The sequence below is a fragment of the Bubalus bubalis genome, chromosome 3 (assembly GCF_019923935.1).
Source record: "Bubalus bubalis isolate 160015118507 breed Murrah chromosome 3, NDDB_SH_1, whole genome shotgun sequence".
Taxonomy (NCBI): Eukaryota; Metazoa; Chordata; class Mammalia; order Artiodactyla; family Bovidae; genus Bubalus; species Bubalus bubalis.
The window spans coordinates 7,830,864-7,856,559 of NC_059159.1; the positions used below are offsets into that span (position 1 = coordinate 7,830,864).

A 25,696-nucleotide genomic window follows, 5' to 3' on the forward strand; every position below is an offset into this window, starting at 1 on the left:
CACTGCGCTGAAACTCTTCTCTGGAACGCCAACCAGGCCAACTGTCTTTTCTCACACTTCATTCACCTTATGAATGCTCAGAAGACTTCCACACTAATTTCTTTCTTTTTTAGCACTTCTTTATTTGACTGCTCTGGGCCTTAGCTGTGGCACGTGGCGGGCTTCCTCTAGTTGCGGTGAGCAGGAGCTGCTTTCTCGTTGCAGTGAGGGGGCTTTTCACCGTGCTGGATTCTCCTGTCGCGGAGCAAGGGCTCTAGAGCTTGAGGGCTTCAGGAGCTGCAGCCCTTGGGCTCAGTGGTTGCAGCTCGCTGGCTCTGCAGCACGAGCTCAGTAGTTGTGGCATGCGGGCTTAGTTGTCCTGAGGCATGTGGAATCTTCCCCGACCAGGGATCAAACCTGTGTCCCCCACACTGGCCAATGAATTCTTAACCACGGGACCACCAGGGAAGTCCTCAAGCTCTTCTCTTAATTTTATTCAACTGGCATAAAACACTCGGTATTGCCTTTTTTCATATTTATTTATGTATTTGGCTGTGCTGGGAATTAGATACAGCATTCGGGATCATCCATCTTTGCTGCGTATGGGATCTAGTTCCCTGACCAGGGATCGAACCCGAGCCCCCTGCATTGGGAGCTCAGAGTCTTAACCACTGGACCACCAGGGAAGTCTCTTTACTGTTATTTTTAAAAACAGTTTTTATTGAGGTATAACATACACAGCATAAAATTCATCCGTGCTACAATTCAATGACTTTGGCAACAATCACCACAATCCAGTTGAAAACATCACCACCACAAAATGCTCCCTCATGTCCATTTACAACTAATTCCCCTCCCACCCCCAGCCTTAAGCAAACCCTGCTCTGCTTTCTATTTCATTGTATTTGCTGTTTCTAGTCCACACATACAATAATACATCATCTTGTTTCTGGCTACTTTCACTTACCACAATGTTTTTGGGGTTAATCTGCATTGTGTAGCATATATCAATAGCTGGTTTCTTTAAATTGCTGAATAGTATTGTAATGTATGAATATACCTTATTTTGTTAATCCATTCACCAGTTGATGGACATTTGGATTACTTTCAGTTTTTTGATCATTATGAGCAATGCTGTTATGAACAATTGAACACATGTCTTTGTGGGTATCTATGTCTTCATTTCTTTTGAATAGATCTACTCATTGGAAAAGACCTTGATGCTGGGAAAGATTGAAGGCAGGAGGAGAAGGGGACGACAGAGGATGAGATGGCTGGATGCCATTATTGTCTCAATGGACATGAATTTGAGCAAGCTCCGGGAGATGGTGAAGGACAGGGAAGCCCTGGTGTGCTGCAGTTCATGGGGTCGCAAAGAGTCGGACACGACGGAGCCACTGAACAAGAGGAGTGCAACGCTAGATCATAAGGTAAGTTTATGTTTAACTTTTTAAGACACTCTCAAACTCTTTTCCAAATTGGCCATTACCATTTTGCATTCCCATCCATAAGGTACAAGGATCCCAATTTCTCTGCATTCTCACCAACACCTGATGTTGTCTTTTTTACTGTTGCTTTCCTAGCAGTTTTGAAGTGCTATCTCATTGTGGTTTTAATTGTATTTCCCTAATAACTACTGATGCTGAGCATCTTTCCATGTGTTTATTGGGTATTCCTGTATCTTCTTTGGTGAAATGTCTATTCAACTCTTTTGTCCATTTTTAAATTGAGTTGTCATCTTAATATTGAGTTGTAAGAGTTGTCAAAATATTCTGGATGTAAATCTTCCATGTGTTTTGCAAATATTTTCATTCAGAAGGTGGCTTGTCTTTTCATCTCCTTAATGCTGTTTGAAGTAAAAACATTTTTAATTTGGAAGAAATCCAATTTATCAGTTTTTTCCCTTATGGATTTAGCTTTTGGCATTGTATCAAAGAACTCTGCCCAATCTGAAACAAATACATAGCTTCTCCTATGCCTTCTTTTAGGGGTTTTATAGTTCTAACTCTTGAATCTAAGACTTTTTTTTTTTTTTTTTGGCCCCATCACGGAGCATGTGGGATCCTCAACCAGGGTTTGAACTCTCACCCCCTGCATTGGAAGGTAGAGTCTTAACCACTGGACCACCAGGGAAGTCCTCTTTGCCGTCATTTAGTCACTAAGACGTATCCTACTTTTTTTGTGACCCCATGGGCTATAGCTCACCAGGCTTCTCTGTCCATGGAATTTCCCAGATGAGAACACAGGAGAGGGTTGCCATTTTCTTCTCCAGGGGATCTTTCTGACCCAAGGATAGAACCTGAGTCTCCTGCACTGGCAGGCAGATTCTTTACATCTGAGCCACCAAGGGAATCCCTGGGGAAGTCCTAGGTTCCTTTTAAAAACAGCTTTATTGAGAGATAATCCACATACCATACAATCCATATATTTAAAACATACAGTTAGATGGTTTTTTAGTATATTCACGAGTTATGCAACTATTCATCATTATCTAATTTTAGAACATTTTCATAATCCCAGAAAGAAACCCTGTTAGCAATTACTTCTCATCTCCCCCTCCCCCAGCCACTGGCAGTCACTAATCTCCTTTCTGTCTCTATGGATTTGCCTCTTCTGGACATGTCATATAAACGGGATTATACAGTATATGGCCTTTTGCCTCTGGCTTCTTTTACTTCGTGTTAGTGTCTTTCCGGTTTCAGCTAAGCTATAGCACATATCAATATGTCATTCCTTTTCATTGACGAATAACACTCTGCTGCACGGATTTACCACATTTTATCAGTTGTTCCAGCTACCAGTTGTTGAACATTAGGGTTATTCCCACCTCTTAGCTACTATGACTAATGCTGCTATGAACATTCATGTACATGTTTTGGTATGGAATACTTTTATTTTCATTTTTCTTGGGCATACATACACACACACACACACACACCCCTAGGACTGTAACTGCTGAATTATAAAGTAACAAAGCATTTGAGGAACTGTTAAACTGTTTTCCATAGCAGCTGTACCTTTTTACATTCCTATCAATGGTGGACCAGGATTTCAGTTTCTCCACATTCTCACCAACTCTTACTATTTGTTTTTAAAAATTATTGCCATCCTAGTGGCTGTGAAGTGGTAATCTAACTGTAGTTTTGATTTGCATTCCCCTAAAGGCCAATAGGAAAGTTATGACCAACCTAGATAGCATATTCAAAAGCAGAGACATCACTTTGCCAACAAAGTTCCGTCTAGTCAAGGCTATGGTTTTTCCTGTGGTCATGTATGGATGTGAGAGTTGGACTGTGAAGAAAGCTGAGCTCCAAAGAATTGATGCTTTTGAACTGTGGTGTTGGAGAAGCCTCTTGAGAGTCCCTTGGACTGCAAGGAGATCCAACCAGTCCATTCTGAAGGAGATCAGCCCTGGGTGTTCTTTGGAGGGAATGATGCTGAAGCTGAAACTCTAGTACTTTGGCCACCTCATGCGAAGAGTTGACTCATTGGAAAAGACTCTGATGCTGGGAGGGATTGGGGGCAGGAGGAGAAGGGGACGACAGAGGATGAGATGGCTGGATGGCATCACCGACTCGATGGACGTGAGTTTGAGTGAACTCCGGGAGCTGGTGATGGACAGGGAGGCCTGGCGTGATGCGATTCATGGTATCGCAAAGAGTCAGACACGACTGAGCGACTGAACTGAACTGAATGTGGGTGGGCTTCATCCAATCAGTTGAAGGCTTTAAAAGCCAAAACTGAGGTTTCCCAGAGGAAAAGGAATTCCGCTGTAAGACTTACATACATATGTACGGCTGAGTCCCCTTGCTGTTCACCTGAAACTACCACACATTGTTAACTGGCTCTGCTGCTAAGTCGCTTCAGTTGTGTCCGACTCTGTGCGAGCCCACAGACGGCAGCCCACCAGGCTCCTCCGTCCCTGGGATTCTCCAGGCAAGAACACTGGAGGGGGTTGCCATTTCCTTATAACTGGCTATACCCCAATGCAAAACCAACAGTTTAAAGTATGGGGGAAAAAAAACTAACACAGAAATCCTGCCTGAGTTTCTCGTCTCGCAGCCTGTCCTACAGATTTCAGACTGACGAATACAACATCAGTTCCTGAGAATCCAGCTTGCTGGCCAGCCCTACAACTTTCAGATTTGCCAGCCTCACAATAATGGAGGCCAATTATATGTGTACATCTCCCACGGGTTCTCTTTCTCTGGAGAACCCTGGTGATACAGCCACCATAGAGCCTGTATTGTTAATCCTCCCTTCTGTGACCCTCATCATGAACTACAAAGTTGATTTGAGGGCTTCTATCCTGATGCTTGCCATAGGCATCAAAATCCCAGGATCAGAATCTACACACTAGCACACAGCACAGTGCATCAGTGCCCGATAATGTGCACTGACTGTAATAAACAGCATGAGAAAAGGGTTGCTAGGAGACAAAGCACACAACCACTATCATATAAGGAAATCAAAGGCCCTCAATCATAAGACAACATCGAAAAGTGAAAGAAGTCAGTCTGCTCTCAATGAAGTAAAGTACAAATAAAGCAAAAATACTGGAGGTTTCGAAAGTAGAATTACCACCTTCTAAGCATTCAGAAATAATACCAGCATTTGAACTCTTGATCTTTATGACTCCATCATTAAATAGAACAATCATTAGCCTTATTATGGTATTAAATGTATGTACTAAAAATTTTAGAAACCTACTTAATTTTATTTTTTACCTTTTTAAAATATTTTTTTATGTGTGGACTATTTTTAAAGTATTTCTTGAATTTGTTACAACATTGTTTCTATTTTATGTTTTGGTTTTTTCGACCTCAAGGCATGTGGGATCCCAGCTCCCTGAACCATGGATTGAACCTGCACCCCCTTCGTTAGAAGGCTAAGTCTTAAACTTTGGACTACCAGGGAAGTCCCAAGAGACCTGCTTAATTTTGGTTAATGCATCAATCAAAATTTGCCAAAACCAAATACTTCTTTATTCTGCAGTAAGTTTCCCTGGTGGCTCAGTGGTAAAGAATTCACCTGCCAACGCAGGAGACGAGGGTTCGATCCCTGGGTTGGGAAGACCCCTGGAGAAGGAAATGGCAACCCACTCCAGTATTCTTGCCTGGGAGATCCCATGGACAGAGGAGTCTGGCCAGCTACAGTCCACAGGGTTGCAAAAGAGCCAGACATGACTTATCAACTAAACAACAACAAAGCTAAGAGAAACTTTTATAACTGTACGACCAGCAAAGACTTAGTACCCACACTTTAGAAACTGCTCTTGCCCTAGGACAGACCCACTTGACAAGCGTATGTGTACTCCAATACAACAAAAAATTTGGAGAATGATGATGTTAGCTGCCCAGGACTTTGATTACCATTCTGAATTTTATTTACTTTTTAAAAAATTATTTACTTATTTGGCTGCATCAGGCCTGAGATGCAGCACGCAGGATCTTTGTCCCCTCACGTGGGATCTCTAGTTGTGGTGCTCAGTGGTTGCGGTGTTTGGCTGGGGGTTTAGCTGCCCCGGGGCATGTGGGATCTTAGTTTCCTGACCAGGGATCTAATCCCCTGCATTGCAAAGCATGTTCTTAACCACTGAACCACTAGGGAAGTTTCACCATTTTTAATTTTTTAATTTTATGTTTTTAACATTTTGTATTGAAGTATAGCCAATTAACAATGTTGTGAATAGTTTTAGGTGAACAGCGAAGGGACTCAGCCATACGTATACATGTAACCATTCTCCCCCAAACTCCCCTTCCATTCACGCTGCCCAGTGACATCGAGCAGAATTCCATGTGCTATAGAGTAGGTCCCTGTTGGCTATCCATTTTAAATACAGCCGTGTATACATGTCCATCCCAAACCCCCTAACTATCCCTTCCCCATCTTAAATTTTTATAATAAGAGGTTTCCCTCTTAACACCTGAGCAAAATGAATTACTCCTATTTTCCAATTTGCTCAAATAGGCAAGAGGGAAATGAACTTGATTTATCAGGTACTGAATTAAAATGAATGTCTTTACGGTATGCTATTTCTTCCTGGACAGAGAAAAACAGAACCAATGACTCTTATCAATATGGAGACACCTTTCAAAAATTGGGCCTGTGCGCATAAAAACAACACCTCAGCAAAACCATACCTTTGCTGAACAAATGATCGTGGGCTTTGAAAGAAACAAAGATCTCAGAGGACGATTTAAAAGCACAGAATGGCTTCCAACTCAAAAATTACAAAGGCACAATCCTGTGCCTTTTAGCACTGTGAAGAACAGTGCTAAAAACATCTTTCTATGCTAATGTAGAAACACTCTACAGCAACAAATTCCCATCATACCTCCTGTTATTTAAATGATTAATATTTGTGTATTTATTAACAAAGCTAAAAACTGCCTGAGAACATATGCATAACATTAATCATTGCTGCATTGTTTGTAACAGTAAAAGGTTGGGGCGGGAAGACTCTTCCAAATGTTCACCAGTAGGAGACTGTGAAAAACTAATAGCATGTACACACCAAGGAATGTTATATAGTTGTTTTATTTTTTAAAAGAACAACAATAACAGCAACAACAACAAAAAAACCCCTAATATGGAGATAATAGAAAAAGATCTCCAGTATCTTTGCAAGTATAAAAACCAAAACAAAACAAGGTGCAGAGCAGTCTAAATAGTTACACTTGTATTTACACAAGAAACTCTGGAAGAATTCCAGAAAGTGGTTAGGTAGGTATGGGCGGCATACAGGGAGGACCTGGGTAGATGAACAGCACTGTGAGAACTGGACTCTCACTGTATGCCTTTTCATTCTTTTCAACTTTGAACTATGTGACTATATGACTAATTCAAACAAATAATTAATTCTAAATAATTTTAGGCTATTTTATTTTCCCCTATCTCTAGTAAAGAAAAAAAAAAGCTATAAACCCAAGTGCCAACATGAAATCAGCTGTTCTCAATATCCTTTAAATGTTTCCAGGTCAACATGCGTACAAAATTAAGGGGTTCCTTTAAAAAATACAAAAAGCAGAAAAACCAATCTCTGCTGGGCACTGTGACCATCATTACAGGGACAGATGACCTTGTGCTTGCTGTGAAGTTATAGAGACTTCCTGGTGAGCCAGAGGGCGGTCCCAGCTCAGCCAGGTTGGTCACCTGGAGAAAGCTGATCCTGCTGTTTGCTTTGTTCCACTCTCAGTACCAAAGATAGGGAGACCTCAAGATCAACCCAGTCTGATCCTTCAACAGGGAGACAGGCCTCTGAGTTTTGTACCAATACTGATGCAGAATAGCCTCCATTCCACAAATCATCAAGGATGGGTTCAAAATCCAATTCCTTAAGAAAGGCAGAGGCTGATGGTTTAGTAAGAAGAACACTAACTTGCTGGGTAACCTTGGCCTTTACCAACTCACTTCTCTGAGTCTCCATTTTCTTACCCGCCAAACGAATGGATCAGGGGCCAGATTCTCTGCAAGGTTCCTTTGGGGCTCAAATACTATAATCCAGGGACTGCCCTGATGGTCCAGCAGTTAAGACTCCAAGCTTCCAATGCAGGGGGCATCAGTCCGATTTCTGGTAGGGACTCTGTATGCTGCACTGCCCGGCCAAAAAAACAAAAAATATTATAATCCAATAGTCAGGTAAATTTAAAGACCACACGAGGGACTTGCACCTGCCTTGCAATGTAGGGGACGAAGATTTGATCCCTGGTCAGGGAACCAAGATCCCGCATGCCATGGAACAACTAAGCCTCTGTGCTGTAACTACTGAACCCTCGAGCCACAACTACAGAGAGTCCTAGAGAGAGTCCATTCTCTGCAGAGAAAGATCCCCGTGTGCCGAAAAGAGGCAACACAGCCAAATAAATAAAACAATAATAATGATAAAGATCACGAGAAAGATAGCATATGCCTCTAGACTAGCGCATATACGCCAAGTACACAAATTTTCAAGTACACAGAGGTCTGCCAACTGGGACATGAATGTTCTGATTCCTATTTTCTGTGTTTTACGTTCAACATACAAAATTTGGTCCACTTGCTACAAAGATTTCTCTCGTGCAAGAGCTCTGATTAAAAAATGAGTTACCATTAGGTGAAACTTTTAAAAAAGACTGGTAGAGCAGAGATGATGATTGAAGACTATAAGTATGGAGGGTGATGGTTAGGCAAAGTTTCAGTTTGGTCCATTACCCTTTTATTATCATCATCCAAGATCCACAGTTGCATCGATATCCTTTGGGGACTTTGATCGACCTATGCTTATTCTGATAAGTGAAAAATGGATGAATACTCTTCTGAGGCAGTGAACTCCAAGTTCAGCAAAACACGCTCCATATGCGAATCAATAAAAGCTGTGATTTCGGAAAAGTCCACAAATAATTGTGTGTATTTTTGTCGACTAAAAAGCAAAATGCATGCCTCCTTTAGCACTGGGTTCATACAGTCGTAATTAGCCAGAGCTTTATTAAAACACTAATGATGCCTCCCTTGATCTCAGACTGTACTAAAGCAGCTCAAAAGCATATTCATGTCTGAGACGATTCATTCTTTGGCACAAAAGCAGTGTGCCACACGGCCCTGGCAGACACACGGCAGGGGGCAGGTTCATTGTCTGGTCCCAGCCTTCACCTGGCACAAACTGGATCCACTGCTGAGAAACCAGCTCATCTCATTAGCATGTCTTTATTCTACTGCTGTAATTCTGACATCTCTCCAAGATCATGAAAATCCTCATCAGGTCCAAAGCCGAAGGGAAGATGGTAGCCATGGGTCCCCACAAGTCTCGAGAAAAGTATTGAAAAACAAAGAGCCAGGACTTAGGTCTTGGGCCAGCAGTTTCTAATTGGCTGGTGCTCAATCCACTTGTGAGCCTCTCTGTGCTGTCAAAATTCTCCTCCACTTCCAATATTTATGCTACAAGCCTGAGGCTGGAGACATTTATCGTTTTAATGATTCTGAAAACAAACATAATACTTCTAGACACTGTCAATACCTGTGCCCTATCCCAGGGCTATTCTCATTCCAAATGCCAGGCTTGCCACTACTCTGGCAAAGCGACAACCCGAATGACTCTGATACATTTCTGTTAAACTCCTTTCTTCTGACAGCCTCTCGAAAAAGCACCCGCAACAGCAAACGCATTTTCGGCCGCCATCCTCCAGCAGCTTCCCCCCCGCCCCCCCAACCCCGCAACCAGTAATTCAAACCTGTGCCTCCCTCTCCGGAGGCCACCAGGGCCAGCACCTAGCACAGGTGCCGGCTTCGGATGCCAACCCGTTCCACCTCACCCTCAGCTCCTGAGGGGGCCCGGGCATCGGGCGGGAAGGAAGGGACCCGGCCTGCGCCGTGGACACCCCGCCCCTCGGAGCCGCAGTCCCCAGAGCGCACGTCTCCGTCACAGGACCCGATGGCGCGCAGGCCGCTCCCAGCCCCCGGCGGAGGGGCTGCCCACTCCGGCGACCCCCGCCAAGGGCCCTAAAGCAGCCCCTCCCAGACCTGGTCCAACACCTCCCACCCTCCGAGATGGCTCTGCAGCGCCGTCGGCCTCTGGGTCCCCTGGGCCACCGGGGAACCCCCCCGCGCGGGGGCATCGCGACCTCCTCGCAGCCCCGGGTCGCGCTCACCGGACTTGGGCGGGTAGCGGTACACGGAATTGGACGGGATGTCCACCTCCTCCACGCCCGCGTGCTGCCGGCTGGTCAGGGCCCCCATGGCCGCTGCGCCCTCGCCGCCCTGGGCGCCTCACCGCGGCGGCAGCTCGCCCCGCGTCCGGTGCGGGGGTCGGCTGCGCGCCGCGGCCCGTTCCTGCCTCGGCGCTGCGGCTTCGGCGGCGGGGAGCCCCGGTCGCGCCGCGCACCATCCTCCGCCGGGCCCCGCGGCGGCGCCTGTGCCGAGGGGGGCTGCGGGCTGGGCCGGGGGCGCCGCCGCCGCCTCAGGCCTCGTGATGTCAGCCGCGGCTAGCGCGCGGGGCCCGCGGCGGCCGCGGCCAATGGCGGGGCGGGGCGGGAGCGGGCCGCGCCGTGCCAGCCAATGGGCGGCGGCACTCGGCGGAGCGGCCGCCGGGCGCGCCCGGCCGGCTCCGGGCTCGCGGCCCAGCGCGGGCTGAAGGGGCCGGGGACGCATCGCCCCCGTGGAGCCAGCTGACCCCGCTCAGGTGACTGCGCGGGAGCCGCCGTCCCGCCGCGCGCGCCAGGTCGAGGCCCAGGAGTTCGCTCACCATTATCCGCAGCATCCGAAGGGCGCACGCGGCTTCCCGGCCGGGAGGATGCCTTCTCCAGCCCCACCCCTCAGCATCCCAAAGCCAATGGTCAGAAACCCTGCAGAGGGGTGCCCCTAGCCCTCCCGCCCCAGCCGAGGAACTTCGTGTGGGTTCCCCCCAACCCCAGCGCCGTAGCCTCAAAGGGACTCCCCGGGGTCAGGGAGATTGATCAGTGCTGGTGACCCGCTCAGAAGACGTCACCACCGACATCCGTCTCACTTTGTTGTTCCTCGGTCTCTAAGTCGTGTTCGACCCCATGGACTGCAGCACGCCCGGATCCTCTGTCCTCCACTATCTCCCAGAGTTTGCTCCGACTCATGTCCATTGAGTTAGTGATGCCATCCAACCATCCCATTCCCTATCGCCCTTTCTTCCTTTTGCCTTCAGTCTTTCCCAGGACTAGGGTCTTTTCTGATGAGTCGGCTCTTCGCATCAGATGGCCAAAGTATTGGAGCTTCAGCTTTAGCAGCAGTCCTTCCAATGAATATTCAGGGTTGATTTCCTTTGGGATTGACTGGTTTGATCTCCTTGCAGTCCAAGGGACTCTCAAGAGTCTTCTCCAACACCACAGTGCAAAAGCATCCATTCTTCTGCGCTCAGCCTTCTTTATGGCCCAACTATCACATCCATACCTGACTACGGGAAAAACCATAGCTTTGTCTAGACAGACCTTTGTCTGCCAAGTGATGTCTCTGCTTTTTAAGACACTGTCTGGGTTAGTCATAGCTTTCCTTCCAAGGAGCAAGCATCTTTTTAATTTCATGGCTGCAATCACCATCTGCAGCGATTTTGGAGCCCAAGAAAACAAAATCTGACACTACTTCCACTTCTACTTCTAACCCTCTCATTTAGCTCCTTTCAAGGAGCAGAATTCTATACACATTCTCTGTTTATGGGTCCCTTCTGCAGCTCATGTAGCCCTGAAGTTAGGAGACCCTCAACTCAGAGTAGATCAAGACAGTCAAGCTCAGATCATGCTTTTTGGAAACTTTGGGAGCAAGGAGAGTCAAGGCGGGATGACAGGTGGAGAAGGCTTCTATGAATGAGAACACACACCCACAGTGGGTCACTGGGACAGACAGAAGACACCACTCCAGAGCTTAATTACAGACATGTGTGTTTTAAACCTTTTCTTTATTGTGTGGGTCTGGTGAGAGGGTAGACCGATTAGCAAAAACTTCAACTGCTGGAACACGATGTCAGCAATGTTTCAACAACATTCAGTATACTGTTGGGCCCTTGGGTTCCCTTGATTAGATTTGTAAAAGCCATTTCACAAAGCCTCTTTCCTGATTACCTTTTATACTAGTTTTTTTATCCATTTATTTACTTACTTGGCTGTCTGGAGTCTCAGTTGTGCTGTGCACGGGCTCAGCAGTTGCCTAGAGGGAACTTAGTTGACTGGTGGGCACGTGGGATCCTAGTTCCCTGATGAGGGATCGAACCCAGCATCCCCCAACACTGGAAGGCGGATTCCCAACCACTGGATTGCCAGGGAGTTTCCTCTTTTGTACTTTTAATAGTCTTCTTCTCAGTTGCAGACTTGGTGACAAAGATACTGCCACCCAATTGCCTTGGTTGTCTTCAGGGTCCCCAGGATGGCAGGAGCACATACTTGTCTTTTTTTTTTTTTTTGACTGATGCTGAGGAGCAGGCAAGTCCCTGGCCCAGGCCAGCAGATGGAAGCTTCTCCCAAGCACCAGGGCTCCGTGGCAGAGTTCAGAGCCCTCCCTCCAACCCTTGACCCTCACCACTAGAAGGCTTTTAGACATATCTTTGGAAGGGAACCAATGACTACCAGCTACCCTTTTCATCACACACAGGGCCTACCTTGTAATTACTGGGTAAAGATAAAATACAAGTCATGAAGAATCAGTATGGCCTCAAAGCAGAAAGCCTTTAGCACATCACAGAGTAAAATGCCTTATAATCTTATTATCAAAGAAGTCTTTGTCCTTCCTGCCCTTGGCCATTGGTAAAGGGGACACCATCCCTGAGTGGATTTACCCACATCTGCGGCCAGAATCAGGCAGGATGTAGCTCAGTCAAGCGGCTCTGTTCCTGTTTTTTGCAACGATCTGTTTTTCTCCCATCTCAGCCTCTGATCTTGGGAAGTGGGTTTGTTCCCTATCTTTTTATATGTAAATACAATTTTATTTTTATTTATCTATTTTTGGCTGTGCTGGGTCTTCACTGCTGCTTAAGGCTTTTTTCTAGTTGCGGCAAGCAGGGGCTACTCTCTTGTTGCAGTGCATGGGCTGTCAAGGCGCAGTGGCTTTTCTTGCTGTGGAGCACAGGCTTTAGGGCATGTGGTTCATTAGGGCACGTGGGCTCAGTGATTGCAGCTCCCTGGCTCTAGAGCACAGGCTGAATAACTGGCGCACGGGCTTAGATGCTCTGAGGCATGTGGAATCTTCCTGGATCAGGGATGGAAACCATGTCTCCTGCATTGGCAGGCAGATTTTTTTTTTTTTTTTTTTTTTACCACTGAGCCCCCAGGGAAGCCCTGTTCCCTATCTTGGATAACACTCCCCAAGCCTATAACTTTGTTCTTCCTCCAATCCTTACCAGCTATTACAAAGAAGCCATTAGTCAATCAAGACTCAGTTAAAAAAAAGAAGTGATCGGGACTTCCCTGGTGGTACAGTGAATAAGAATCCGCCTGCCAATGCAGGGGACGTGGCTTTGATCCCTAGTCTGGGCAGATCCCAGAGCAACTAAGCCCACCTCCAAGCCACGACCACTGAGCCTATATGCCACAGCTACTGAAACCTATACGCCTAGAGCCTGTGTTCCACAATAAGAGAAGCCACTGCAATGAGAAGCCCAAGCATCTCAACTAGAGAGTAGCCACCCCCACCCCCACCCCCCCACCGCAATCAGAGAAAGCGAGCTCGAAGCAACCAAGACCCAGCAGAACCGGAAAAAAAAAAAAAAAAAAAGTTAAGACTTAAAAAAAGAAGAAGTGATAATGGTCAGGGGCTGACTAGGGTCAGGAGGCAGAAGAGAAAGGGATGCTGGTAGTTCAGAGAAAATTCCAGATCAAAGAGATTTTCTGTGAATTAGGTTAGAGTCCCACGGTCTACAGTGCAATCACACAGTGTTACCGTTTTGGAAAAAAGAACCTCCCCCGGTGCTCAGGGTGCAGGCGAGATAAGCAAACCCTTGAAAGAGCCGTCACTGCATTCCTCCCGGGTCCTTCCTTGGTGCCTCCGGACTCCCCTTGCCAGAGATGTGGGCCAAGGAGAGGTCCTGAGGGAAAAGATGGCACAGACAAGAGGAAAAATCCAGAAGCGAGAGCCATCAAGAGAGTCATAAAAATACTTTTAACTTGAACAAATGGTCTGGGGAGAGAAGGCGCAGATAGCAGAGGGAAATTACATGCAAATACCACACATCCTTTGTGTAAATAGCCTCAAGGCATTCTAACCATTTCCAAGCCTTCGCGGATGCAGCCCTTGGGAGAACCCTAGGAGAGAAGCCAGCGCTTAAGGGTCTCAGGGGTTCCCTCTAATCATCCAATGAAGGCAGGGAAGTAACAAGCCCGTGTATTTTTATCAGGTCTTAGCCCTTCTTCTCCACCTTGGGTCTAAGGGAGAAAGGAGAAGCCTGCGGGGAGGAGAACAGAGGGATGAGTAATTTCTAGGTCAGCTAGTCCCCTTGAGCCTTTAATTTTATTCGTTTTGGCTGTCCTGGTTTCAGCCCTGTCGTGCATTTTCCACCTTTTGTGACACATCCACTGATTTCAAAGATTTGCACAGATGCCCGTATCAGGAGGGGGAGAGAGAACTTGCCGGTGAAGAGCTGATAGATGCTGTCCTAATGGTAGCACAGAGTTCCCAAGGCAGCAGAGCCGGGGTGTCGGGGGGCATGCCTCAGGGACCTGAAGGAGCTATGACAGGCTCCTTCTTGCCTGTTTGCCTTATCCTTCTGCCTGGGCTGGGTGACAGGGAAGTTAGAACTCTGGCTATCCTGAGTATCCAAAACATGGGCCCCAGGGACTACCCTGGTGGTCCAGTGGCTAAGACTCCATGCTCCCAAAGCAGGGGGCTCGGGTTCCATCATCAGGGGGCTAAGATCTCACATGTCACAACTAAAGAGTTCTCATGCAACAACTAAAGCAAAGACCCCCGCCCCCCGCCCCGAACCTGTGCCACAGCGAAGATGGAAGATCCTGTGTGCCGAAATGAAGTTCTAGAGCAGCCAAATTAAAAAACAAACAAACAAGGGCCCCAATCTCAACGCATAGCCCCTCATCTCTCTCTCTCAGTCCTTGGCCCTTGGCTTCAGTGGATTCAAGCTAAAACCACAAGCAGAGAATTTCACATCCTGCTCCAGATGGGCACGCCAGGCTGATGCGGACACGGGGGCCTGATCCTAAATGTTTTGGGACCCAGCAAACTGTTCCTCCGACAACCGAAAGCTCTCTGTTGAGGAAAATAACCTTACCCACTAGGAAATCAGCCATCGGCCTTTCATATTTTTGCGTCTTGCCAAGCGTGAATTCCTCATTGTTAATTTCCTGCTCAGCTGCGTGCCTCTAACAAAGGGCAACTGTTTAGACTCCAGTTGGGTTTGTAGCTTCTTAATCTATTTTTCAAGTTAAGATTGAAATGAAAGACAATGTTTACACTTGCCCAGTGTGGCTTGGGTGGGGAGAGTGAGGTGCCTGGGGTGTGACCTTGAAGTTGGCACTCAGTGTCCCACAAGGCACCTCACCCTACCTCCAGCCCTGCTTCCCCAGGCCTCCGGAGAAAGGAGAGACCTGGGACATTAATCCCATTTAAGCACTCATTTAAAGAAATCAGGAGAGTTCCTTCTATTTTGCTTTAGTTTAGTCCCAGATTGTTTCTGTCAAACACCAGAGCCCTTAAGCTCATTTCCGTACATTCACTTCTGCCTTCACTTCCCTGTCCTTCTTTTGGTTTTGAGCTCAGCCCCATCTGGGGCTGCATGTGCTACGTGATGAAATCTGTGCTAAAGGAGGCGCCACTAACGTTTCAGCCCACTTTGGATCCGCTGCCCGCCCTGCCTACTCCGGGGGAAACACTCCAGGCAGGCAAAAAGCCCAGCATCTGTCACCTGCTAGCCAGAGAAACCAGAATGTGGAAGAGGCAGAGCCGACAGCCTCCACACCTCTATGCTCAACTGCGGTTACTTAGAAAATCAAAGGAAGAAGCTGAGAACAAATTCTCTTCCTTCTCCCGGGGTTTCTTGACAACACCGAGTGCTGGCTGGAACATCAGGTCTAAAAGAAGCTGGAAGGATATGTAATCCAGGGCCCCTCACCTGACAGGTCGGATGTAGCTCTAGCCTGGGGAAGGCAAGGGACTTGCCCAAGCTCAGGCCAGTGGCTGCCTGGCTCAGAACTCAGGGATCCCAGGCTCCGTGCTCCGGGCCTCGCTGTGGGAAACCCGAATTGCTGGTTTGGTGTCTTTATTTACAGGGTAGGTTGACTTCTAGTGCCAGGAGAAGAGGACAAATCAGCGTGAATACATGTTCACCTGTTGGGATGCCAGGCCCAACACACCATACACCACCCTCCCACGGAAGTTACCCAGTACGGAGCTTGAGCTCAAGCAGGGAGCAGTAGTCTTCCTACACCCTTCCTCTATCCCCCTGAAACTGGAGCTGAGGTCAGATGGGTCATTCATCTCCTCCCAGGCATGGAAACCAAAGGGCAGATGAGAAAAGAGGGTTGAGGATCACCCCGAGGGCTAGATCAGATTCTAAGCAAATAGTTAAAAGTGTCACATACACATTCAGGGTGCTTCCCTGCTAAAGTCTGTTGCTGTTGTTCAGGTGCTAAGTCACGTCTGACTCCTTGCGACCCCATGAACTGCAGCACACCAGGCTTCCCTGTTCTTCACTGTCTCCTGGAGTTTGCTCAAACTCATGTCCATTGAATCAGTGATACCATCCAACCATCTCATCCTCTTCGCCCCCTTCTCCTTTTGCCCTCAATCTTTCCCAGCATCAGGGTCTTTTCCAGTGAGTCAGCTCTTTGCTAAAGTTTGATCACCGACCAGTTCCATGACTTTGTGTGTGTGTGTGTATGTGTGTGCTCAGTCATGTCTGACTCTTTGTAGCGCCCTGAATTGTAGCCCACCAGGCTTCTCTGTCCATGGAGTTTCCCAGGTAAGAATACTGGAGTGGGTTGCCATTTCCTTCTCCAGGGGATCTTCTCAACTTCGGATTGAACCCACATCTCCTTCACTGGCAGGTGGCTTCTTTACCACCGAGCCACCTGGGAAGCCTGACTCCATTTACAAGACACATTTACTCCTGAGCTAATTGCTTATTCATTTAAGTGACACCTACTATCTTCATCAGGGGTTCTTCAAAGATTGTGTGTTCAGCCTGACAGAGTAATAAACAGAGATGCTACTCACCACCGTGGTTCTCAGGGTAAACTGCTGGAAGCCTCAGATTGCTATTATGTTCCACGAAGTGTATGTTTGTTATATTGCTTCATTGTGTACTGTTACCTTTCCTAGTCCAAGATGCAATCTGTGTATGAAAAGAGATCTAGCGATTTCATTAGCTTCCCCTCTAGTTTTCCTGCCTCTCAATCCTCTCTCTTCTCATCCATTCTAAAAAGCACTCCCAGCTTAACTTGACTGATATGCAGCCATCATCATCATATACTCTTGCCCATGTACCTCCAGTGGCTCCCTATTACCTTACACAAGATGGATATTTTATCCCTGAGCCCTTTTCTCCCTCTGCATCTCAGTAATCCCTGCTTGTACCCTGAAAACAGGGCCCTCAAAGGCCCTCTAGATCGGCCATCTATGGACTGGGCTGTGTATCTGTCAGCCACTACTGTTAATTTTTCACTGGTGTGTCATCTGCTAACTACAGAGAAAGCCCATTGGGTTGGGGGCCTGCTCTCTAGAGCGGATTATTTGGAATTTTGCCAGCCAATTGCTAAACTGCCAGTAGCTTGAAATTGGCCGTGATGGAACTATTTAAACCACAGAAACCACCAAAAGCTGCAAACCAGGGCTTGCCCCACACCCCAGAGCCAGTTTGCCAGCACACCCCCAGTCTTAGATTTCTTTGAATCCCTCAGAAGGACTGGGCGCACTGTTTCCCACATGTGTGTTCCTGCTCAGTCGTGTCTGACTCTGCGACCCCATGGACTGTAGCCCGCCAGGCTCCTCTATCCATGGAATTTTCTAGGCAAGAATACTGGAGTGAGTTGCCAATTCCTACTCAAAGGTATCTTCCAGACTCAAGGATTGAATCTGAATCTCTTGCTTCTCCTGCATTGGCAGGCAGATTCTATACTACTGGAGCCACTTGGGAAGCCTGTTTCCTGTATGTGAGTCATTCAATAAATGACTTGCTAAATACTTACAAAGAATAATCGATTTTGAACAATGACGCCATCCAAGCAGTTTTGAATGCATTATCTCATTTAATCTTCAAAACAACCCTGAAGCGATAAGTATGGTTATTGTTCCCATTTCCCAGATGAAGAACCTGAAACTCACTCAACCAGGTGAGGGAGCAGGAACCTGCCTGAGGTTCACCTGAGCCTAAAGCCCCAGGTCTTACCCACAGATTACCAGTCCTACCAGCTTCCATGAGGAAAACCTGTCCCTTGGCCAGGCCTGCTGGTCACCCAGTTAGCAGAGTAGTTCTTTCTGTAGGGCCACCAGTGAAAAGGGCAACACATGGGGATGGCTCTCCACCTCACCTTCACTTTGCCTCTCCATGTTTTTTTTTTTAATATTTATTTATTGATTTGGTTGTGCCAGGTCATAATTGTGGCACGTGGGATCTTTAGTCACAGCATGTCGGATCTAGTTTCCTGACCAGGGACTGAACCGGTGCCCCCTGCATTGGGAGCATGGAGTCTTAGCCACTGGACCACCAGGGAAGTCCCTGTAAGTTTAACCTACCTTCCTCATCCCACTTCCTTCTACCTCTTCTCCTTATCTGAATTAGGACCATTTTCAACAAGCCCTTTGATACCCCTCCTAGGTCTTTCTTGGCCTTAAACTTCTCTCCTATAGACACTTTGGTGACGCCTGTGCTCTTTAAGAGCCTTCAGGTCTGGACAGAAATCCTTGCACAATCCTGTTTGATGACTGGGCTCTGTGCACAGCCTGGTCAGTAGCGCGGCTCTGGTCTGGCAGCTCCCCAAGGACAGGTCATAGGATTTCCTCTGGCTGCTCTCAAGGCTTGATGGACATGGGTATTGCTGGTGACAAAGGCGCGTTCTGGTAGTTTCCCAGTTGTTGTGTACAACCCAGAGTTCTCATTCTCAGTAGAAACTTCCTTCCTCTTTATGTGGAAAGCTGCCCTGTGTTTATTAACAGCACCCTGCTTGGTCCAGAGAGTGATCTATGTGGCGTGAGCTCTTGGGGTCAGGAAACAGCAAAAGTCCATCATCTGCTCCAAGGTGCCCTGTATTCCCAAAGGAGGAAGGTACCTGTTACCACAAAACTTGAGAAAAAACCAAAAAACAAAACAAAACCAACCAAGGACTTGACTTTAAACAAACACTTCCCCTCCAGGACTTGCTTTCCCTTTTTTTTCTCCTTCCTCAACATACCCTAGCTTCCTGTGTTTCTGAAAATTTCTGCAACCTCAAGTAGCATCTCATTGTAAACTCCAGACCTCTCCAATATTTCTCTCCATTTTGCTGAGCCCTGGTCCATTTATATTCCCTCTATGACTCTGGGATTTACAGATAAGCAAGGGAAAATAAGCCTATCCTCACTGCCTGACAGCCTGGTACCTGTGGAAGGGCCTCAGAGAGGTTGTTTAGACACTGTTGATGTTCACCAGTCCCTCCTTCTCTACTTCTGGGTGTGTGGTGGATCGACTTGGCCACTCCCTGGAAGTTAGGTGTAGCCATGTGATTTTTCTGGACAATGAACCATGAGCAGAGGTGTACTACTTCTGCACTAAAGTGCTTAATTGCCAGTGCTCAACCCTCCAACCCCTCATTGCCAAGTTCTGGCTGGTGCACAGGGTCAGACAGGAAACGTTGTAGGCTTTGTTGTTCATTCGGCAACCACTATAGTTCAAAAGTACTCATAGATGAATCATAAGCAAATAAGCGTAGCTGTGTTCCAATAAAACTTTATTTACAAAAACAGGAGGCAGCCTGAGGGCTGTAGTTTACAAGGCAGTGGAGGCTCCCATAGGCTGGATCGTTATATCACTGCCCAGAGGTCAGTTTTTCTTGAAAGTCACCGAACCACAGCAAACTTTGCATGGGTGACAAGTAAGGATTGTAGTTACCCCAGCATAGCTTAGCTTAACCTAATTTGAAGAGTCTTGGCAGCAACTTGAAGAAGGATGTACCATTTTTCATGGATAAAGGAAGTGATACTTTAGCCCCCTTCTCCCCCGCTGCCCAGCACAGATCCACTCCAACCCTTGCCTTTCCAAGCTTAACATTCCCCCCTCCACTTCCCAACAGAAGCTGGAGCTTCCCAACAGAAGCTCCAATGGGTCTTGCTATGAACTTGCTTTCAAGGTAACTCTTCAAGTCCCTTTCTGGACTTCCCTGGTGGTCCAGTGGTTAAGAATCCACTGCTGGTGTGGGGGACATGGGGTTCGATCCCTGGTCTGGAAAGATTTCATATGCCAAGGGGCAACTGGGTCTGTGGGCTGCAACTACTGAAACCCTCACGCCTAGAGCCCTGCAACTACAGAGTAGCCCCCCTATTCACCACAACTAGAGAAAGCCCTCGCACAGCAACAAAGACCAAGCACAGCCAAAAACCCACAAAACCAAAATTCTCTTCTTTCTCCTTTCTATCTACCCAAATCCTTCCCAACTTAGATTTCCCTCCTCCAAGGAACTTTATTGGACTATCTCCTATGATTGCTAGTTTGGATCAGTGTCTCTGTCTGAGGTCACGAAAAAGAGCCAGGGATTCGTATTGCTTGGGGGCTCCGTTGGGCTCACCCAACAGAGTTAGGGGAGAGAGGGACTGGGCCCGGGCAAAGGTGAGTCATTTGTGCCCTGGAATCAATCTCTTAGACTCATAATCACCTTTGTCTGGAAATACATACACATAAGATTAAATGACAAAAAATAACCAAACAAGGGAATGCTTAATGCAAGTTTGAGGATTATGTGTCTGGGGAGGAAAGGAATATGCATTTGAGGAGAGGCATGGCTTTCAGAGGTAGTAGTCTTGAGTTCTGTGCTGGGTGTGTGGGTGATTGTTCATTATGCTTCAAACTGTGTATAGGTTACACACAAACCTAATGCAGGATATAGTTCTCAAAAAAAAAAAAAGGTGTGCCAGGTTGGAAGCCTGTCTCAAACCTTAAAGTCAGTGGCGGTCATAACAACCGGCCTCCTCCTGTGTTTTAGAAGCATGGGTGGGGCTAGAAAGGCCCAGTGCCAGGCTCATCAATTTCTGTCCCATTGAAAGAGGCTGGTGCCTGAATCCAAGAGGACAGTTGAGGACCCCAGAGAAGGAAGACCTTCCTAAGAAGGCTGTCTCCTGCCCTCTGGCCAAGGGCCCCCTCTGATGTTGTCCCTTCGAAAGGGTTGCCAGAGACCTACCTACCATAAGACACACCTGGCAACGGGAGGCGGGGCCAGCTTATCACAGGGCTGGCAGGTACAGGACTCAGAGTACAGGCCACCAGTTCTGCTTTTGGGAAATGCCACTAACTCTGCTGGGAGTGGTATGAACTCTGTCCCTTGTGGACATGTGACATCTAGTGAAAATGTAATCTGGTATAAACCAGTATGAACTCATCCCTGAGGTCTGGTTTTGACCTTCCCACTACTTCCAACAATACAGACCAGTTTTTGTATCAATGAAGGTGGATTCCAGCGGGTGGACAGAGCTAGAAAGGAGCCTGTGATATTGAAGAGCATAAGCTCTGGGAGCAAACACGTGGACCTGGGTTCAGACCTCAACTGCACCCTGAGCTAACTGGTGACTTGGCCACTTATTACCTCTCTGACCCTGCTTTTCTTCTTTGTTAATTGGAGATAAGCACAGGCCTCACCTCACTGGGTTGTTGTATTAAAAAAGGTAATCCAAATAAAGAATAGCACAGAGCTGGGTTCAGGGAACATTCTCGACAGACATGAATCTCAATGATCACAGAGGAGGACTGGGATTTGCCTGGACTAGAGGTGTTATGCACCAAGCCCCTATCTCCATTAAGCAAAGTTAGTTGCTCAGTTGTGCCCAACTCTTTGCGACTCCATGGACTCCTCTGTCCATGGAATTCTCCCGGCAAGAATACTGGAGTGGGTTGCCATTTCCTTCTCCAGGAGATCTTCCCGACCCAGGGATCAAACCTGGGTCTCCTGCATTGTAGACAGATTCTTTGCCATCTGAGCCATTACGGAAGCCCTTTCTTTAAGGAAAAAGACTAGAAAAACAAGTGGCCAAGTTTACCTTAACCATCATATAGTAAAAATAGCCTTGCAATGCAGGGGACTCAGGTTCAATCCCTGGTCAGAGAAATAAGACCCCACATGCCACAGGGCTACTGAGCCCCTGTGTCGCAACTGCTGAGTGCTCTAGAGCCCACAGGCTGCAGCTAGAGAGAAGCCTGAGCACTGCAACTGAGACCCACCGCAACAGAAAAAAAAGTTAAAAAAAAATAGGTTGTGCCAAACAAGCAAGAGTTGGCAATTGCTTTAGAAGTCCATAAAAGGAGAGGCAGGCCTAACCTCCAGCCTAACCCAGCTGCCCCTCGAACTTTGTCTGCATTCGACCCCTTCCCTGACACTGCATCCTCTCCCATGATTCTTTCCTCTCAACATCTTTCTGCTTCTCCCAGCCACCCTGTCCTATTGTCTCGGTATCTTGAAGCAACAGTAGGGAAACAAGAAATAGGAATTTGAGGAGGGAGGGAAGGAAGGAAAGAAGGAAAGATCTAATCCTAGTGCTCCCATAAATCAAGCAGTGACTTTGAATAAGTTCCTCACCCTGTCTGAGCCTCGCCTATTGGAAGTTTCAAACCATAGAAGATGTTCAGGGGGTACAAAATTTCAGCAAGGAGACTGCATATGGTGGGTCTTACATACCAAGAATCCTCAAGTTCCCCCTCTCGGTTGTTGTTTTGTTTTTTAATTTTTTGGCTGTTCTACACAGCATGTGGGATCTCAGTTCTCTGACCAAAGGTCAAACCCGCGCCCCACTGCATTGGAAGTGTAGAGTTTTAACCACTGGACCACCAAGGAAGTCCTTCTCTCAGTTTTGTTGGATCTGTTTGGGTCAGAGAATAAGAAGCAGAGAGGAAGAAGAAAGAAATAGGAATGGAATGTACATCAGAGATGGCCTGGGAATGTCAGTTCTCCACCCCGCCCCCATGATTGCCCAAGAGAGCAGATGCCTCCTTTTCCTCATCTGCGGCTCATTTCTTTCCAAGCAACCCCTGTGCAAGTCCCAGTGCCCTTGATGGCTCTTTGTGAGCCCCACTGAGGTGACACTATAGGATTAAGGAAGGTAGTGTGGTGTAATGGTTAACCACAAGGTTCTGGAACTACACTGGCCGATGCTTCACTCCAGCGTTTACTACTGTGACCTTAGGTAAGCTCCTCCCCTCCTCTGTGCCTTAATTGCTTCGCTTGTGAAATGGAATTCTGGATTGTCATGGATTGAAATGAGTTAACAGACAGTAAACTCTTTGAAAGACTTCCTTGGTGGCTCAGCGGTAAAGAATCTGCCTGCCAATGCAGGAGACTTGGGTTTGATCCCTGGGTCAGGAAGATCTCCTGGAAAAGGAAATGGCAACTCACTCCACTATTCTTGCCTGGGAAATCCCATGGATCGAGGAATACGGTGGGCTAGTCCACTGGGTCACAAAGAGTCGCACACCACTGAGCGACTAAACAACAATAAACTCTTCAAGAGATGCCTGGCTCACCAGAAATGCTTGGTTAATTGCAACTGTTTGTGACGATCCAGCGATTTTTTGTTGCCTGTCTCTCCACCAACTCAGTGACTTGCATTCCCAACATCCTTGTTATCTGGACCCCCGTCCCACCTCCCCCGCCCCCGAGGAAATACTAGCTAAGACTGTTTCTCCTAGTTGTTGTATCATGGCTCTTTCTGTAGCCTAGACCATTGATGTAACAAGGATTTTGTTCCTTCCGAGACTACTACTGTGCTTTATTCGTTATTAATGGGCATGTTTTTATTGCTCTGTTTTGCCTGCTGCACACTGTCCTCTCAGATGAAAATAATAATACCTTCGGTTAATAACACCTTGCACTTGGGGAGCTGCTTTCATCCCAACAGCTCAAAGCCCTCTACAAACATGACCTCATTCATTTTCCTGTGCTCCCAGGAGGGGGGCACTCCTGTTTCCCAGCCTGAGAAGGGGAAGCCCTACTCCTATTCATTGCCAAATAGATTCTCAGAAGCCAAAGTATTGATTAAGCATTTCCACTACTCACAGCTACAAATCAGAGGCAGAATTCTGTTGCTTTCTCTGCCCAAGTTGACTTTATGTCCGCAGCAGATAACCAGAACGGCTCGGGGGCCTGGTCTTCCATGCCTCTGCTGGGCGTCTACAGCTGTGCCCTGCAAATGGTAAACATTAAAGAAAGCTTCAGAACAGACCACATTGATACCCAAGAAAAAATAGCTTTGGCAATTTTGGTGTTTTCAGGACCTTTGTCTTCCTGGAAATGGCAACCCACTCCAGTATTCTAGCCTGGAAAATCCCATGGACAGAAGAACCTAGAGGGCTACAGTCCATGGGGTCACAAAGAGTCAGACACAACTTAGGTACTAAACAGAACAAAACAAAAGGGCTCCTGGAATTTCCCTGGTGGTCCAGTGGTTAAGACTCTGCATTTCCACTGCAAGGGGCACAGGTTTGATCCCTGGTTGGGGTACTAAGGTCCCACATGCTGCAAGGCGTAGTCAAAACAAACAAACAGATATAAGGGTTCCTGCAGCCTGCAATGCCTCTGCCCAGTTCGACCCTACTACTCATGGCCCTGGCATGCTGGACACCTGTCTGTACTTGTGAGAACTGGAGCCATACCGTGACAGTACTTCCTTGTTCTGAGGCTGCTTGTGGCCCAGGCTCCCTGGCAAACGGCAGCTGCGGGCTGCTCACTTTTGTTTTCACCTTGCAATTACTGGAAGGGAAGGGCTGCAAGCTGTACTTGACTCTTCAGCCATACTCCAGGTCTCAGCCCATGCAAACTTGGAGGGAGCGAAGTACAATTACGGCAACAGAAATGGGTCTGGGCAGGCAAAAAGCTGACTCCTGCTCCTTCAAAATAAACAAACAAAGGGACTAACTAAATGGGACAAACTCATTTTAGTGCCTGAAGCTGGTTTTCTTCAGTACATAAACATTGGGTGTAACTTTTTCCTTATTTATATTCTTTTTTTTTTTTTTTTTTAATATGGTTAGGTTTTCTTAGATGGAGAGTTAAATCCACTTCAGGCAAAGTCAAAATAGAATCATGGCTTCCTTTCTTTTAGCCTCCTGTTCTGAAGACTCATAATTAATTATAATGTTCTCTTTGATTGGTATTTTAGATCCAGAACTTACAAAGTTTTTCAGAAACAGAAATTCTCACAGTGAATTCCTAGCAATGTTTATTTACCTTTCTAAATTCTCTGGCCTGTCTTCAGTCTGCTTAAACTCCTAGTTCTTTTCCCATCCTGACAATTCCCAAGCACAAAACTTGAAGGTTAAATCTAATTCAGAAGATGGAAGCTCAGTGTATATAAATAAACTTTGTTTTTAAATGTCTAGAGTTGAGAGCCAGTACCTGTATAGAAACAAAGTTCAGTTAGGTCAATCAATTTATGGAAAAACATTTTTTTTTTTTTTTTTAGTTTTCAATATTGGTGTCTGAGAAAGTCTCATTTTCTCCTTTCGATTATATTTAATGTACATTAACATTAGTTTACATCTTCAGAAAGCCAAGTTTTTGGCCTAAAAACGTAGGGAAAGGCTGTTGGGCTTTTGGGGTGGGTTGGACTGGAAGGAGGCATGAAGAGATTACATTACACTTCAATAAAAAGCCAAAAAAAAAAAAAGTAAAGCGGCTTGAAAGTTTAAAAAAAATAAACAATTTTGAGTTGAGCAGCTTCAAAGACTCTGTTTCCTATTTTGATCACTGTGTTTCTCGAGATGACCACATCTTTCAGAGGAAGTGAGTCAAAGCCACTCTGTCTTGCTTTTCCAGCTGAGCATGTTCAGTTTCAATGAAGTAATGAATGAACTTGGCCGCACCACCCCCCAAGACTACAACAGCAAATAGAGGCGCCTCAGCCAATCAGCTGGCACTCAAGGTTTTCAAGTTGAGTTCAAACAGACTCACGGGAGACCAATCAGATGGCGCGGCTCCGCCCCAAACGCCGGGTCAGGGCCAATCAGGAGCCCAAACGAGCCAAAACACAGCGTCTGGCCAATGCCCGGGAGCCCCACGGCGCCGACGTCCGCCAATGGGCGCGGCCAGGCAAAAAGAGAAACAGTGCG

At 46.9% G+C, this 25,696-nt stretch overlaps 1 protein-coding gene and 1 long non-coding RNA gene across 4 annotated transcripts in view; both read right to left on the bottom strand.

Moving 5' to 3' along the window:
* RNF157 (ring finger protein 157) overlaps nucleotides 1-9,888 on the bottom strand; it is a 74,787-nt gene extending 64,899 nt beyond the window's left edge. The window contains exons 1-2 of one of the 3 annotated variants that reach the window (XM_006045296.4): nucleotides 9,606-9,882; nucleotides 7,417-7,576 (exon numbers count right to left, since the gene is read on the bottom strand). Coding sequence is in view for 2 of the 3 variants with exons in the window: in XM_006045295.4 (XP_006045357.2) it covers nucleotides 9,606-9,693 (88 nt within the window). In the remaining variant the exon portion in view is untranslated. Of the gene's footprint in view, nucleotides 1-7,416; nucleotides 7,577-9,605 lie in introns of all 3 variants that reach the window. The other 2 variants (XM_006045295.4, XM_044938596.2) reach the window with 2 other exon arrangements.
* A 7,772-nt stretch (nucleotides 9,889-17,660) lies between these two features.
* LOC112583610 lies at nucleotides 17,661-25,612 on the bottom strand. The gene is made up of 3 exons (XR_003107670.3): nucleotides 24,242-25,612; nucleotides 23,646-23,772; nucleotides 17,661-18,658 (listed from the first exon to the last, which is right to left on the bottom strand). It is a non-coding gene; the product is annotated as an uncharacterized LOC112583610 (long non-coding RNA).
* Nucleotides 25,613-25,696: the final 84 nt, after the last annotated feature.